General features: G+C 36.1%; 1 protein-coding gene across 3 annotated transcripts in view; it reads left to right on the plus strand.

Annotated features, from left to right (window-relative positions):
- The window catches only part of CNTN6 (contactin 6), a 306,520-nt gene that overhangs the window by 244,070 nt on the left and 44,397 nt on the right, over window positions 1-18,053 (plus strand). For all 3 annotated transcript variants that reach the window (XM_011937225.1, XM_011937224.1, XM_011937226.1), the window contains one exon: window positions 17,588-17,715. In XM_011937225.1, the coding sequence (XP_011792615.1) occupies window positions 17,588-17,715 (128 nt within the window). The remainder of the gene's footprint in view (window positions 1-17,587; window positions 17,716-18,053) is intronic.

Here is an 18,053-nt window from a genome sequence, read left to right on the forward strand (position 1 = left end):
TGCAAGGCATTCTCAGGCAACTGAGGGAATCAATTCCACATCTGCTAAGTTTGATTAATCACTTCTTTTTTTTTCCTTGTGGATCTACTTAGCAAGTGAACTGACAGAAATCAAAGTCCTGGATTTGCCTTCTTATGCCCAGTGACTGCTGGCTACTTATTCAGGAATCACCTCCTGAATTTAATAGGAAATGTTAGCCCACTGGAGAGACAGTTCAATGCTGTTCTCTGACAGGCAGCATTAAATACAATGCCTGAATTACCTGGGATTTGCTCATAGTGGACATACAAGCTAGCAACAATAAAAACAAAGAGATGGAGAAAAGAAATTTGGTCCTATTATTGGAAGAATAGTATTATACAATTGAATCTGGTCGAGTGCAGTGGCTCATGCCTATAATCCCAGCACTTTGGGAGGCCAAGGTAGAAGGACTGCTTGAACTCAGGAGTTCAAGACCAGCCTGGGCAACATACTAAGACCGTGTCTCTGCAAAAAAATAAAAAAATGAAATGAGCTGGGACATGGTGGCACAACCCTGTGGTGCCAGCTAATGGCTGAGATGTGGGGGTGTTGAAGTGGGAGAATAACTTGAGCCCAGGATGTTGAGGCAGCAGTGAACCATGATTGTGCCACTGCACTCCAGCCTGGGTAACAGAGGGAGACCCTGTTTCAAAAAACAAGCAAACAAAAAAACTGAATCTATAAGTAATTGACAGCATTTTCTCCCATTTTCCTAAAAAACGTCTACTGTACTTTGTCCTGATTTCTTAAAATTAAATAAATAAAATAAAATTCAGCTAAAAGTCAGAAAAATTCTCATTAATAATGATGATAACCACTTTAAGCACCTTCTGTATACTAGATGGTGTACCAGGCACTTTACATATCTCAGAACATTAAAGCACATTTTTTTTTCCTATTCAGATATATTTCTGAGGATCACAGTTGTCACCGATTATATGATTAAATTCATATCATTTTTAACCTAGTAATCTCAAAAAGTTAAATACAAAAGCATTTTAAAATTTACAGAGAATCAAACTAACTCAATTATAGTGATTCTACCCCTTGGCAATTGGTTTTAGAATGTGATCATATTCCCCAGAACTGAAATAAGCAGACAGCTGGACTCTCTGGGAACCAATTCCATTACCTTTACCTACTTACCCCAAGTATATATATTTGCAGACAGGTGTTATCAAATCATGCATTCTGTGTGATTTATCCTACAATAATGCTACTGTTAAAACCTGTGTGGCCCTGGGCACTTGGCAAATGCATGTACCTTGTGGGAAAGAGTGAACCCATTAGGTGAATTGGAGTCTTATTCAATTACTGAACAAGTGGTGCTTCTTCAATATTTTTGCCTTCAAACCTCAAATTTAGAGCAGACCCACTGCACTTCCACCTGCCTGGCTCCACAATGCCCAGACACCTTCCTCTTGGGCACCCTATTCCATCGTGTGAGAACTACACAAGGAAGGTGTAAAGATGGTGGGGAACATGGAAAGCGGGAGAAGGAAGCCAAAGTAAGAGAGAAGGAGATGACAGAGAAAGAACAATGAGAGAAAGGACCAGGGAATTCCCTGTGAAAAGAAAGAAGTTCTAGTTATTGAGCAAGTCACTGGATCTTTCATTTCTTCATGCGTACAAAGGTCCCCTTGGGAAGACTTGTTTGAAACCCATTCGCATAATGCCTGACACAGAAAAGGAACAGAAAAAAAATTAGTTTGTCTTTATTCTTCTCATAGCTAAGTCATGTAGACAAAGCAGTTCTTCTAGTTACACAGCCGTTGCCCAATACTTAGCTACCATCACATTTCCTTATTGGAGGTTTTTCCGATCATCTTATCTTGTGGAGGCACCAGCTAACGGGAGTCTGGCTGCCAGAATGCAAGACAGCCAATTATATGATCCTTCCTCCCTGTCTGACATTTCTCTGTATATTTTACAATATCTACCTTCTAAATTATTACTGTTCCTTTTACTTTTGCCTTTACCCGCAAGTGCTCAGTCTTAATAAAATATCTCCATTGCACGTGCCTTTTCAAGGCAACATTAACCATTATGCAGTAACTGCAAAGCAGGCTTCTCTATCTCTTCCTCCTCCTTACAGAGCTTCCTAATGGAACAAGCAAATAAACTTAATTTTATTTTGTATCACCAACTACTTAATGTAATAGTGCTTAGTACATCAGGTAGCATGAGTATCAAATAGACAAATGAACCATATGTTCCCATATTTAAGGAAGAATGACAGTCTGCATAATGCTAGGCTTATTACAATCTCCCTTCTGTGCTGCCTCTTTGTAATAAAATTTTAAATCGTTCGTACGCAACTCCTGAGAGCCTTGTTAAGGTGAGTCTTTCCAAGGGAATACATGTTGAAGATGTCAAGAGCCATCTGATAGTCTTGCCTGTGTCACATGAAGATGTAACAAGCTAAAATCCTGTGTGTGCCCCTGTCAGTCTTGTTTTCATTTTCCCCCCTTGCCATCCAATTCTCCTTTCTTTATCCCCACTGACCTCCACTGGTCTGGGGCGCTCACCTTTCACACAGTGCCTACAGAACCACCCGACTGCAATGGTCTGAAAAAGCTCCGGTTCATTAAAGATATAAAGCCTGCCTTTAAATCCAGCCTGCCTAAGTCGATGTGTGCTGTTTTCCCCTGCTGCCTTATGTTGGCCTATTACTGCTGTAGTCCCTCTCCTATGCTTTCGTGATGGGTAATGACATCCTGTGGCTTTCAACCAAGGGTAAATAGGAGAAAGCAAAGAAGTTTCACAAAATAAATAACATCTTATAAATTCTTAAACAGTGTCTTACAACAGAAAATGGGTAGGCTTCCTTGTAGAATGGCTGTGAATTCATGGGCTGCTATATCAGTTTCAAATTTGATCATACACCATAAGAATCTTGTGGAAAATGCAGATCCCAGAGCCGTGGCCATGATTTTGATTTAGTAGGTGTGGAATAGGTTAAGGAATCTGAATTTGTATAAGTTCACTACCTCTGCCTTCAAGAGAGGCTGAAGTTGTTGAATACCACCTAGAGGAGCGCTGGTTTGGTACATACATTCGGCTTAAATAGAAATGTGCTTCATTTTATCTCTGTTCCACCCCAGAACTTTGCTTCCTATCCTAACAGTTCAGCCGTTCATTCTATTTCACTGTTGAAGAGATGTAAATCCTTACTTCTCTCACTTTTTGAAAATATGAATATAATTGGCTCTAGAATGGTGTCTACTTACTTTTACCTCTTGCTTCTAATTTCTGAGTGACATTTGTCTCTTCAAAATTTTACATAAATATTCAACAGCAATAATTTTATAGACAGAAAAGGTCAATTATTCATGTAATTTATACAAATGACCTTTGTTCTTGGTTTGATTTTTGAGAAATGAAGTGGTTACTTGATATATTTTAAAGTATAATGTCCTTTTATATTTACTTAAAAAGAAAATGGTTGATGACAGATATTTGTTCCACCCACACCTTCTAATGCCAGTGAGTGTATTTAAAAAATAAATAAATAAATCATTAGAAAGAGAATTGCTGTCTATGACAATCCAGGTGAAGAAATAAAAGCTGGAGTAACAATGTAGAAATCAGTCTTGTTAATATCTTCTAAACAAGCAGTGAAGCTGTCAGAGCACTTTTTTTTTTTTTTTAGCCACTGACTAGAATTTTTCAATTTTATTTTTCTTTTTTACCATAGTAGAACTTTAAAAACATTTTTTAAAAATCACATTTATGCAAGAAAACTTTTCATACCACAGATAAAATTGTACTAATCTGGCTAATGTCCTGGAGGGAGAACCAGAACCCCACTCAATGCCCTCTTCATTTCCTCTCACCCTAAAGCTCCATGGTGTGCCCTAGAAATCCCCTAGCTCTCCAGGGAGCATAGTTTGAGGACTACTAATTTGAAGTGACAAATGTGAGTCTCAAGTGTGGCTTGTCAAACTATTCATGTATTTATAAGTACAGTGGCAAACCAATTTGACAGGCCTTGTGAAAGATTCTGGGTTTATACATTTGAATGAGCTCAGAGTCTCCTGGGGAAGACAGACAAGTCCACAGCTCCAAGACAGTGGGGTATGTGTCACCACCAACACGTGGTGAACGTGAAGAGAGTGAGGGCAATTCACTAACTTGGCTTACAGGAGCCTAGAAAGGCTTCAACAGGTTGGAAATAACTGATCTGGCAGTTGAAGAGTGAGTGAAAATTTTTCCTGGAAGAGAAAAGTAGGAGGTACAGGCTTATTATGCAACTGTCTTATTCTGTATTTGGTATCCAGACTAGGTGTCATTTCAGAATTTTGGGTACAGATTTCCCTTCCTCAATACAAGACACACTTCTCCCATGAGTCCTCTAAATGCAATAAAGGAGACTCAAATCATTTTGTGAAGCATCCAAGAATTGACTCTTCAACTACTCAAGGAATGCTTGGATGTACCTAATAACGTATATTTTAATTCTGTCTCCAATTAAATTAACCAAATACAGCTAGAAATCTGTCCTCCCCATATTTAACCCTGAGTTTCACTATATAAGAATAATAATGATGATGATATATCCATTGATATGGTATCCATCAAAGACAGATAATGTGTTAAGATATTTGATACATCATTTCGTTGAATTCTTACAACATACCTATGTGAGGCATTTATTCATATTTTTAGATGAGTAAAACTAAGGCTTAGAGAAGTTAAGTATCATACTATAACCAGTAAGTGACAGAAAAACATTCAGTTCTGAGAAGATCTGACTCCAAAGCCTTGTATAATCTTAAACATCATACTGCAGGATTTTAATTAGATTTCTGGTGAATTATAGTGTCCATCTGTGGAACTAAAGGCAGTCCTTCACAGTTATACTAAAAAAACTTCTGCAAATAATGATATGCAAGGTAAAGCTCTATCTTTATGTCACTAAAAGGTATAGAATAAATCAACATGTTGTCCAAATACTGAAAGATAGGAGTCTTATTTATTCACATCAATACAAAAAAATCAGTCCTTTCAGTGGCACAGCATACTGAATACACAATGTTCAAAAGACTGATTGGATTTTTTTATTTTTTATTTTTTATTTTATTTATTTATTTTTTATTTTTTTGAGATGGAGTCTCGATCTGTTGCCCAGGCTGGAGTGCAGTGGCGTGATCTTGGCTCACTGTAAGCTCTGCCTCCCAGGTTCACGCCATTCTCCTGCCTCAGCCTCCCGAGTTGTTGGGACTTACGGGTGTCCGCCACCAGGCCCAGCTAATTTTTTCTATTTTTTAGTAGAGACAGGGTTTCACGGTGTTAGGCATGATGGTCTCGACCTCCTGATGTCGTGATCCGCCCGCCTTGGCCTCCCAAAGTGCTGGGAATACAGGCATGAGCCACTGCTACCGGCCGACTGGTTGGATTTTTAATGTTACATACAATGTAATTTTTGATGGCATAGAGAGATAGATATGCAAATTCAATAAACAGGTATAAAGTTGCTAAGCTCCACAAAGGAATTAAAATAGTTATAAAACTGTATATTATAACTAAGAAGAAAGAATTAAAGTTAACAAAGCGTCATACCCAGTTTGGTCCCCTATTCTCAGCCACTTTTGTAAACCTAATTTTGTAGACTCTGAGGAATGCTATAATTCAGTAGCCAAAGGGAATCCAGGATTGGAAATTCCACTAGCATCCTTCACTTTCAAAACCGTGTTCAATCTTGATACTCAAGTTTTCAGATACTCATGTTCTGAAATCACCAGATTACAGGGAGCTGGAGTGAAAGGGTTAATAATCATTAGTGTTCCAGTCCCGTTCTCTCACCTTTTTATATGTGAAGGACGCTGAGAACCTTAAGGTTCAAGTTGCTAGTTTAAGGTCATCTGACTTGAATCTCATCTGTCTATCCCAAAGTTTTCAGCAGAAACAACATTTATAAAACGTCAAAGCCCTGAGGAAATCACACAGTAGGTTCATAGTCATAAATGTAATAATAGCACAGCCAGAATGTCCTCACAATGTTCAGATTTCTCCATTATGTTCTGCATAACTCTCTCCTCCACTGTATTTTCAATTGGTTCTCCTCTAGTTACTTTGGGAGCATAGTTTTTTGGTTTTGTTTTTTTTTGTTTTGTTTTGTTTTGTTTTTTTAATTTGTTTCTTTAAAGTCCTGCATTCACAAATTGTTGTATCCTTTGCCAACTTCGTACTTTCTCATCTTTTCTTTTGATTTACTTGGGCTGTAAGGCATGTTAGCGTATGAATCTGTATTAATTATCTTTTGTGTTTTCTCAGGCATCCCAAAATGCTGCAGCGAATGGAGACACTCTAACTTTCCCTTTTTCTACTGAAGAGCTAAATATTTCTCTTTGGCCTATTTCACTGGATTAATTTAGTTAGGCTTTCCATCTGATGCATTTTATTAATGTTAAATTGTATTTCCTTAACATTTTATGGGAGTCAGCATAGCAACACACTCTGGCATGCCATCAGAATAAAGACACATCATGGAACCAAATAATTACGTTATTTAGCAACTGCTCTTACCTACCATCTCCTAATTTGTGCCATAATTCAGTCACCCTGAATCTGTCTGTGTTGTGTCAGCGACTACAAAGATGACACTTCAATTATTTGTGCATATTAAACAAGGAGACACATTTTGATAAATTTAGAAGTCTGAATATTTGATGCTTGCTTTCTTCTTTGGAGTTTAAGATAGTTGATCCAAAGACTTAAGATTGAATCATTTGTTCACTCCAGTAACTACACACTAGTTGTAAATACAACTACAGACACTAGGAATTCTGAAAAAGTAGAAACTGGCACCAGTAACATTCTCATTTAAATTAAAATGTATTTGAGTCTATTTCTAATATCTAGATAACCCTTCTGAACAACTATTTGCTGATAAAACCCTTTCAGTTAACTACCTAAGACCCTGAATCATCCTTGAAAAATCAGTTAATGAGAAGTATATCCTTAGCTATTCAATGTTAAAAATATGTATTTCTAGATTTTGTTGAGAGTTGCAAAAACAAGTAACATAAAATTACTCAGGTCTATTTCTTTTGTTTGTTTGTTGTGGAGTTTCACTCTTTCACCCAGGCTTGAGTTCGGCTCACTGCAACATCCACCTTCTGGGTTCAAGCAATTTTCATGCATCAGCCTCTGGAATAGCTGGGATTACAGGCGAGCGCCACCATGCCTGGCTAATTTTTGTATTTTGAGTAGAGAAGGGGGTTTCACCGTGTTGTCCAGGCTGGTCTCGAACTCCTGACCTAGTGATCTGCCCGCTTTGACCTCCCAAGTGTTGAGATTAAAGGTGTGAGCCACCCTGCCTGGCCTGTCTATTTCTTTTATAAGCATCTGCTTTCCAGCAAAACATAGCAAATTGGATTTATTTGTTACCTTTTTATGATGTCACTTCATGTAGGTTTTCATTTTTGTTTCTTTTCCTTTCCCTCTTCCTACTGCCCATATAGATTTAATTACACTATGCCTAATATAACTCGATACAGGTGCCCAAAGCAACACTAGTTTTTGCCTGGAGCTAGGACAGCGGCTAAAAAAAATACTAGAGGTCTTACTGCAACAATTCTGTGAGTCAGATGAATGTTTAGGAACCAATAAACAGGGTCTATATTGTCATAATAATTAAAAACATTTTACTCTGGCTTGTATTATACCCTTTAGTTTCATGATCAGAACTGAACAAGAGAATGATTAAGATTTGTTTTATACACCGACTCTTATCCTAGTGATTTCAATGTAGAGTTGACCCTTGGACAATAGGGATTGAACCGTGCAGGTCTATTTATACTTGAGTTGTTTTCATTAAAAGTTATACTGAGTGTGCCTGCCCCTCCTGCCTCTCCTTTCACCTCCTCCAATTCTTTCACCTTTGCCACTCCTAAGACAGTGAGAACAGACCCCTCCTCTTCCTCCTTCTCCTCAGCCTACTCAATGTCAAGATGATGAAGAACTTTATTATGATCCACTTCCACGTAATAAATAGTAAATATGTTTTCTCTTCCTTATGATTTTGTTAGTAACATGTTATCTTCTCTAGCTGGTTTTATTGTAAAAATACATTGTATAATGCATATAACATACAAACTTGTTAATGGACTGTTTATGTTATCAGTAAGGCTTCTGGTCAGTTGGAGACTATTAGTAGTTGATTTTGGGGAGTCAAAAGTTACAGGTGGAATTTCAACTCTTTGAGAAAGTTGGCACCCCAACCACTACATTGTTCAAAGGCCAACTCCATTTCTTTGCATCAACTTTTGTACTGCTTTAAGGAGCATCAGCAGACTAACAGAAAGTCACTTCAATCATTAAATAACCACATTGTTTCTAAGTATAAAGTGTATACTCCTTATTTATACTTGTAAACAAGGTGGTTATTTGACTAAATCGCTTTCTGTTAGGGGACTGAATTTATTGATAATATTGACAAATACACATCTGGGTCTAGAAAGAAAAGACTGAATAACAGTAAATGCAATCAGAAAAAAATGCATATTTATTAAATACCTGCTAATTGTTGGACTTCCTGGAGAATATAAACAAATAAAGAATATTAGCTACTATCTTGGGACACCCATTATGCTCTAGGCTCTTTCTCTCTCTATATATAGCATAATGCATTTAATTCTCAAAACAGGATGATGATGTTATTACTACTCATATCTCCATTCTATATAAAGTTGGCATAGAAATCAAGCGACTGCTCCTAAATTAACACGGCCAAAAAGGGAAACTCAGGCACATATTCAAAGCGATCTGACTTTAGAGTCCATGGTCTTGTAATCCCTGTACCACCCGCCTCAAACAAACCTTAGCTTTTACAGCATATTTGGAGAACAAAAACTTATCTATAAAGAAAATTAAAAGTACAAGACAGTAAAATGATTTAGACAGTGACTCAGTAGAAAAAACACTGACTCCATATCAGAAGACCTTTATGAGGGCTGTGGTTAAGTTAGTTACTGAATCTCCCTGCCTCTCAGTTTTTCGATGTGGGGAGAAAGAGCGTATCGTGAACCGTAGTGATTGGAGAAGGGTGTGTTAGAGAAAGCTGTATACCCTGGTGGGGTTCCCCAGGAAACAGTGTTCAGTTCTGCTTCTCAGGGAGGTCCACTTGCAGGGCCGCAATGAATGATTGTATGTTACTGCACAGCTGCTGCCTCACTTCAAGCCACAGGCACATCACTGGTAGCTTGGCATCTTAGGTTGTCAGCCACATAGGTTGCTTCCGGACAGGCTGTAGAGAGAAACCATTTGGGAACAGTCTGTGGAAGGAAAGAAAAAGGGATTTATTTACCTAACTGCCCCTTTGCTGGTAGAGCTGCATTACCTGAACCTTTGACAGTCAGTGGAACTGAGAGAACCGAAAAGATTCATAAGGTGTGTCTGAAGCACTGGGAATCAAAATAGGTTTTCGAGGGTGAATGGGATTCAGACAAGCAGATTGGAGAGCAAAACCTCTGCTAGACATGAGGAGAAGAGAGTTTAGGCTTTTGTCTGGCCGGTTCTGTGAAGGAGGGTACTCAAAGAAAGATTTGCAAATTATAAACATTTCTTTCCTCTTTGGGACTCACACAACTCTTCCCTGAAAATAAATATTTGTGTTCTTTCCCCAAAGTCAGACAAAATAAAATAGATGAATACAATATTTAACAGTCCTTTCTATAAATTTTCCTGAATTTTTCGATATGTGTTTCCACTTGTTCAGAACTGATGAACAATTGTCTGTGCATGTGCTTTGCAGCAAATGTGATCTACATTATTTGGTACAGTGGCCAGATTTAGATTTTTTCCTCTGTTCCCTCTATCGTGTCTCTCTTGAGATAGTACTTCATTTTCACTTCATGTCTATCTCTTTTGCTTTTTTTCATTTTTACTACATTGACAATCTTATAAGGAATGATAAATTAGGTTTTCACTAATCCATTGATTAAATCTTTGAATTTTGCCTGGACAAGGGTGTCAGATTTTTTGTGTGTATAACTACTTATGTACAATTACTTTTTTTTTTTTTTTTTTGAGACAAGGTCTCAGTCCACGAGGCTGTGTAGTGCAGTGGCACCATCTTGGCCTACCTCCTGGGCTCAAGTGATTCTCCTGCCTCAGCCTCCTGAGTAGCTGGAATTACAGGCACGAACTACCATACCCGGCTAATTTTTGTATTTTCAGTACAGATGGGGTTTCACCATATTGGCCAGTCTGGTCTCGAACTCCTGACTTCAAGTGATTCCTTGGCCTCCCAGTGTGCTGGGATTACAGGCATGAACCACCATGCCCAGTCATACAATTACTTGTAATTAAAGTTATTGACACAAAATGATGGAAAGGACAACCTTTATTTTGATTTAAATGAGCAAACTTTGTAATTTACTTGCTTGTAGATTGATTTTTTCTGTGGTTTGTTAAAATAAGAAATTTTTAAAAGATAGCTTATTAAATGACAGTGAGATTAGCATAGATATTACACCATAAGTATAATAGGTGAAAAATCATTAAAATGCAATATTAATGTTTGATCTAAAACAGATTCCAGTGGGACATTTTACCACAATATCAGTATTTGATCTAAAATAGATTCCAGTGGGAGATTTTACCTAAAACTTAAATTGTGAACAGGAAGAATTTATACCCACATTTCTACTTCTTATCTAACTCATTTTAATCAAATCAATTTTACAATTTCCAAATATCAGTAAAATTAGAGAGTCAATTAAAATTTCATGGTCTACAGCATTATCTTTAGACAGAACTGGAAGCAATACTCCAGTTAATAATCTAACTATAAAAATAGCAGTATTGCTCTAGTTTCAGCAATAAGAAATTATAATTGCCCAATGACCCAATTTTTTTTTTTTTTTTTTAGTTTAAGAAATTTAGCTATTTCTAATCCTCTTTGTCCTCAAACTTTGCACTAAGTTATGGCTGATATCAAACAAAAAATCTGGAGCATTCCTTATTTTCTATTCACACCTTGGAATCTACATGTACAGATCTGTTTTCTATATGTAAATAAATTAAGTATTCTGTAGATATTAGATTTGCTGTCATGACAAAAACGAATGTGAATGTTAATCTCTACTGTATTGAAATAATTATGAACAGGTATTAGTTCATGAAATGCAGGTGCTATGGTTTGGATATGGATTGTCCCCACTAAAACTCATGTTGAAATTTTATCCTTCACGTGGCAATTTTGGGAGGTGGAGCCTGTTTGGGCCTTGGGGACAGATCTCTCCTTAATAGATTAATGCCCTCCCTCTGGGGTGAGTGAGTTCTTGCTCTCTTGAGAATAGATTTGTTCCTGCTAGAGAGCATTTTAAAAAGAGTCTGGCTTCCTCAGTCTCTCTCTCTTGCTTCCCCTCTTGCCATGTGACCTCTTTGCACACACCAGTTTCTTTCTGCTTTTTGCCATGAGTCAAAGCAGCCTGAGAACCTCACTAGCTTCAGCTGCCTAACCGTGAACCTTCCAGCCACCAGAATCATGAGCCAAATAAACCATTTTTCTTTATAAATTACTCAATCTCAGGCAGTCTGATATAGCAACACTAAATGGACTAATACACCAGGAAAACAGGGTAAAAACATTCCGCATTGGTCTTGATGTAATTCCTTAAAATAACACAAAATTTGATGCACATGCTGCACGTAAAGAAGCCCTCCGGCCGGGCGCGGTGGCTCAAGCCTGTAATCCCAGCACTTTGGGAGGCCGAGACGGGCGGATCACGAGGTCAGGAGATCAAGATCATCCTGGCTAACACGGTGAAACCCCGTCTCTACTAAAAAATACAAAAAAAACTAGCCGGGCGAGGTGGCGGGCGCCTGTAGTCCCAGCTACTCGGGAGGCTGAGGCAGGAGAATGGCGTAAACCCGGGAGGCGGAGCTTGCAGTGAGCTGAGATCCGGCCACTGCACTCCAGCCTGGGTCACAGAGCGAGACTCCGTCTCAAAAAAAAAAAAAAAAAAAAAAAAGAAGCCCTCCAAGTGGATTTGATGTGATTCTTCTCCTTTCTGATGTTCTATTCATTATGACCCATCGAGTAGAAGGTAATAGGTATAAAATCAGGCAAAAGGGTAGGACATCTGTTCCTTGTGTTTTCTGTGTATACTACCTACCTTCCCTGATGGGGAAGTGGGAAGATTAAAATGTTGCATGTTCAACTGCTCTAAGAAGTCTGCCTTCAACTTATCAGTTAACCTTGAAATGTTTATATGTTATTGGCTTAGTTTTGTGCATGTTCTGTATTCTAAAGCCACTATAAAATCTGCCCAGTGTCACTTAACTGTCAGACACAGCTTGTTCTTCTGAATTTTGACCCATAATGAATTAGAGGAATAGCATGGTACAATACAAACGCTATTAATTTTTCTATTAGTTGAATGGTCATACTATATCTACACATGTAAATGCCTTTAAATTCTAATTTTACAGAACATTTTAAATGCAAATGCTATAACCTGTGATTTAATTATCTAAACAGAATACTGAGGTTTGGTAATTTGGGGAAAATTTTTCTATTAAATTGTGTGAACAGTTAAAATATTCTAATTAGGTGGATATTAGAGAATAAAGACATGAGAGAAATGGTGTTATCACTAAACTTATTGAGGAAATAAGGAGGAAACATACCAACACCATAAGTCAAATGTCAGAATTTGGTGACGCCAAAACCAAGGAGAGTCTAGGGATTGACAACCGGAGCTTAGTTGAAGCCACATAACATACTTCTGAGTCCAGCCATAGGCAAGAATTTTAAGAAGACATTAGGCATAAGCAACAAACAGAGTGAGAATCAGAAATAGTAACTGGAGTCTTGGAGGAGAGAAAATACCAAATATTAGTATCAACTAAGAATAAGAATTAGATTAATATCTAGCATTTAATTAACTTAACTTTCACAACAATCACATCATCATTCCTAAAATAAAAATTAGAGCATTGTAGATCAAAAAGATTAAGTAGCTAAGAACACAGACAAGAGGTTGCATAAATTCAAGGAAGGATTTTAAGCAGTGAAACTTAATGCTGAGCACAGTTTTGCTGGCATTAGACTCCTTTCCAAAAGCCCGTATATAGTAGTTAGGCCTCTTTGTTCAAAATGCAATGTGATAAAACAATTTCTTCTTTCCTTGTTGTTTATTCCTCATGGAGTTGTAGATGTGCCTACATTCTTAGGCAGGATGAGAAATCGGTTCATTAAAAGCCTACCTATTGACTGCTAATGGAGTCAGGTATCGTGCTAAGCATTTTGAACTATTTATATCAATTAATCCTCATGACTCTGTGACACAGGTAATGTTAGTATTTCTATGCTATAGACAGAAAACAAAAACAAAAAACAAACAAACAAACAAAAAAAACAGAAAGAAAAACAAGGACTTGGGCCATTAATTAACTTGGCCCAGTAATACAAAAATCAAATGTTGGGATTCAGATTCGGTCATAAGTAAGTGGTTTGACCTCAAAGCCCACATTGTTATCCACTCTGCTAATTACACTATAATTGCACAGGATGGCACAAGAAAAGAAGAAAAAAAATCCTTAGTATTAGCATGACCATCATTAGTGCCTCATGTGTTAAGATACTTATGGTGAAAACTCTCTTCCATAGCAGGGGAATGGATATTAAGCCTGCCTTTAAGATGCCACATAAGCTAAGAATCTTGAGAAAATGCATATACATGTACACACACAAATGTTCCATTACATTTTAGAGAGTTATTGGACTCTGAAGGTCAGATTTTAAATCTCCAATATTAAAGGTCATTCTATAAAAATAAAATTGTATGTATACACACACACACACACACAGACATATGTACATACACATATAGATTATATTTATGCTGCTTTTAGTAACTCTGCTATCGGTAAGCTATGTTTTGGAAATGAACTGAAAGAGAACTTGCTAAAATAAGTGTTTTCCGGTCTAAAGAAAGATATAGTTAGAATCTGAGCCCTCTACCATCTAGTGGGTACCTTGAGTCACTTATTGCTTCTCTTTATGCCTGTTTCCTGATTTATAAAATATGGGTGCAAACAATAACTAGCCCAGAAGTTTGTCTTAAGCATTCGATGAGTTAACATTTATTACACACTTACTAGAGGGCCTGTGCAGAGTCAGCTCCCTATAATAAGTCATAACCTCCATAAATGCATAACAATGAGTTTTAATGTGGAAAAGAGTACCTTTTATATCTAACACTTTTTATTTTCACATTCCCATTGTAACACCTAACATACTGTTTCAAACACAGTAGACATTTAGTAAGTACTTGCTGATTAAGAAGGAAAAAGTATCTTAACATTGCTCCACCTTCAATCATGCATTTAAACTGCTGTTGAATTTTTGGAAGCCTTTCCGTCATTTCATGGTGCTCACAAATTTCCATACATATATTTATTATTCATTGTAGATTAGTAGTATAACGTCAACCTTAAATCCTCATATAATAATATACATATATGTAATCATGGTATTACCTTTTGCTGTTTTCCCTGTAACTGTATGCTTTTTACAAATTATTCATGCAAATCTCTATTTTTGTTATCAGGTTTTCCTGTTTTTTACAGATAGCCAAGCTTATCTTTATTTCTGGCTGTGTGTGTTTTTTTCTTAAATGCCAGAGAAGCAAATGAAGGTAGAATATTTTAATATCTTTCACTGAGATGTTATTACCAGTCCTTGAGATAAAGTATCTTTTTTGCATATTCTAACAGAAGAATGGAAAAAATCAATCTTTCTCTATGAATGTTACCAAAACCATCAATTAAAATGTTCCAGTTAATTCTTACACGTGCATTTCGCCTTATCTGAAAATGCCAATTGCTCGGTACAGTTTGATCTTTACTGAGTGTTCCTTCTTTTTGTTTGTTTTTAAATCATTTCTGTTAAGACACGTTTAGATATGTTAAAAAACTGGAAATTCTTAATTTTATAGTTTTTATTTAATTTTTTTCTTAATAAAATTGAGACAATGATCAAGTTGTTTGATTCTGTTTATATTAATTAATTTTTTACTATATTTTAATATCTCTTAATAATTAAGGGAGAAATCTAAGTGATACATTCAAATATCTGTACTGCTTGTTATGCCATAAAATCTTTAGTTATGATTACATCTTTGAATTTCTATGTCATAGATCAACAGAGAGAATTTTTAAAGTTTATTTTAACAAATCATAATCAATTTGTTTACTAGTTTGGTTAATTTTATAAAACATTTAAAATGTATGTTATTCTTTTATAAATTATTTTCATAAGATCATAAGCAAGATGCAGTCTTACTTTGAAGTAAAGAAAAATTTTTCAGATTAAAGTTTAATAGTAAATAGATCAATACTTCTCAAACTTTATTGTACATACTAGTCACTGTATGTACTACAGTGCATAGGGTGTCTTGTGAAAATGCAGTTTGATTCATTAGGTCTGGAATAAGACCACATTTTGAGGAGTAAACACATGGAGTATCTTTAAGGCATGTAGTGATGACTCTGCTGAAACTTCTTGGACCATATAATTAACATGCAGAATTGTTTTACTAAACGTAAGGCAAAGTAAAGGCTCTGGAAAAAGCATGAGTACTAGGATAATTAGATATAATTGCATTCTCTGCTACTTAGCTAGTTAGTCTAGGGCAGATTTTAACTTTTCTTAGTTTGCTCTCTCAGTACCTTAAACAGTAGTAAGCACTTGAGAAATATTGAGGTATTGATTAAAATTTCATAAGAAATAATCAGCCTCAATGATGGCAATTTCAACTCAATTTAGCAAACATTGAGGACCTACGGAGCCTGAGAGGGGTAGTATACTCAGGGTACCACTGCACACATGAATTATCCCTTTCTGGAAGTTGTGTGAAAAATTATATGAAATATAAACATTGGCATTGACTTAGTGGCTGGAAAATCTGCTTGGTGGCCTTTAGATATCAGCAGACATATCATTTCTGTCATGTGTTTTTTTATTGGCCAATAGTCCAGGTTTCTGTGTTGCTCAAAATTCCTAGTTATTTCTAAATGTTAGGGGTAGATGCACCCAAAAGCTTCTCATTTACCTCTTCTAATTTACCTCTTCACATTTACTTCTTCTAATTGAAATTAGATAAAGAATTATATTTGGCTCATGTTTGCTGCATAATAGAATAGTTTTGTTACTCTATCAATAATGGCATAATTCAATTGTTTATGTAAATTGAGATCTAGTACACTAGACATCTCAAAAATTAAATAAGACATTAAATGTCTGCTATTGGGGAATACTCTAAGGTAATGACTTAAAAAAATCTGATTACATGCCATGGAACATTCTAAATTCAGATGTGGCTCCTTCCACTCACTGATAACAGAATTTGGAATCTGTTATTAATAATAAATCCAATATCAGAAGCTGGCTTCATACAAATTGTAGTTGGCTTGTATTCTCTGTGTTTCAAATTGAGTAATTAATTATGTTAGCTACATTTTGTGTTATACATATATTAGAAACAATGATATGTTTGCAATGCAGCAAATACTATTTTGTTATTGTTAATGGATACGGCATGCATGCAAATTGTCTAGCCTTTTTTGCCTTTAAAACTGTTGTTAAAAATTAGTATGTTGTCACTTATTTTGATACAATCCTACCTACTAACGTTTTTAAAAGGTTGGTAACTACATTTGTAAGATATAAAATATAGTAGCCTAAAATTGGACAAATCCTTTTGTTTTTACATTTTTTTGGTCTCTTCTTGTTACATTTGATGGTGAATTTTTCAGGGAACAAACCTCGGTTTTGTTTTTTGTTTTTTTTTCTGATTTCAGTGGCATTGTGCTTTAGACTATGCTAGAGTTTCAGAGAAAATTTAATATGGATTGTATTATGAAAGATGGGAACTTCTTTGGCAGATAAACCTCCTTTGCATGCTCTATCTTTTAGGAATATTAATATTAATTCATAATTAACCCATGAAGCCTTAGTCTTTCTACTACTTCCTTCTTCTTTTTGATGGGATAGGCCACATAATAAGCATGGCCCTCTGGCCATGGAACCATATGGATAGTTTCTTCAACTCATCAGCACTGGCAAATACTGTCATGGTTCAACATCCTGTTGTGTGGCCACAAAAAATGCTAAGACAAACCACGTTTAAAAAGACACAGACTAATTGTGGAAAATCAGCTTGCGTTTCTTCTAGGCCAAGTTCAATTTTCACCAGTGAGTTGACTTTGGAAAATACACAGTAAATAGTTGCATTTCTTATTCATCAAGCAACTTGACATTATACTATCAAGCACTGATTTTATTTTTAATATGTTTTGAAATCAACAATGACAATCCAAATTATAGAACTGATCATTATCAATATTGTGTCAGAATAAAAGCAAGCACCATTTACTCTAATATGTAGACCCAGAGATAGCTCACAATGAAGAACAGAATAATAGGAAAGGAATCAATTCATATTATCACATATACCCATGATTTTAGTAAAGTTTTAAAATAAAAATAAACACTTATGATTTACCAATGTTGAAGAGCTTTACTTCCATTAATTATGTATTTTCTTTTTAGAATATTTCTCTCGGAGGATGGCAGCCTCAAGATATATAATGTTACCAGGTCAGATGCTGGATCATATACGTGCATAGCCACAAATCAGTTTGGCACCGCAAAGAACACTGGCAGCCTCATTGTAAAAGGTATCACATTATCTTCGTTTGTGCTTGATGAACATTGTAAATCTGCAGGAGTATCATGACTTGTATCACGGTGTCAAACCTGTACCATATTGTATATGTGAAATAGTTGATTTTACAATTTGTGTTAAGAGATCCATTACTGTACTCATTAACATCATGCACACTTTGCCAGTGGGATACCGTGGTAGATGTGAATACTTTGGCAATCGAAAATGCTGTCAGAATATAATTAGAGTTAAAACCTACACCTAAATTATTTGGCTTTTTACATAAGCCTTAATGTTAGGGGCCATGGACGTTTTGATAAAGTCACTGGATAACATTTTTTTGGTCAAATG

This window comes from Colobus angolensis, unplaced genomic scaffold (genome assembly GCF_000951035.1).
Source record: "Colobus angolensis palliatus isolate OR3802 unplaced genomic scaffold, Cang.pa_1.0 Scaffold160, whole genome shotgun sequence".
Classification (NCBI taxonomy): Eukaryota; Metazoa; Chordata; class Mammalia; order Primates; family Cercopithecidae; genus Colobus; species Colobus angolensis.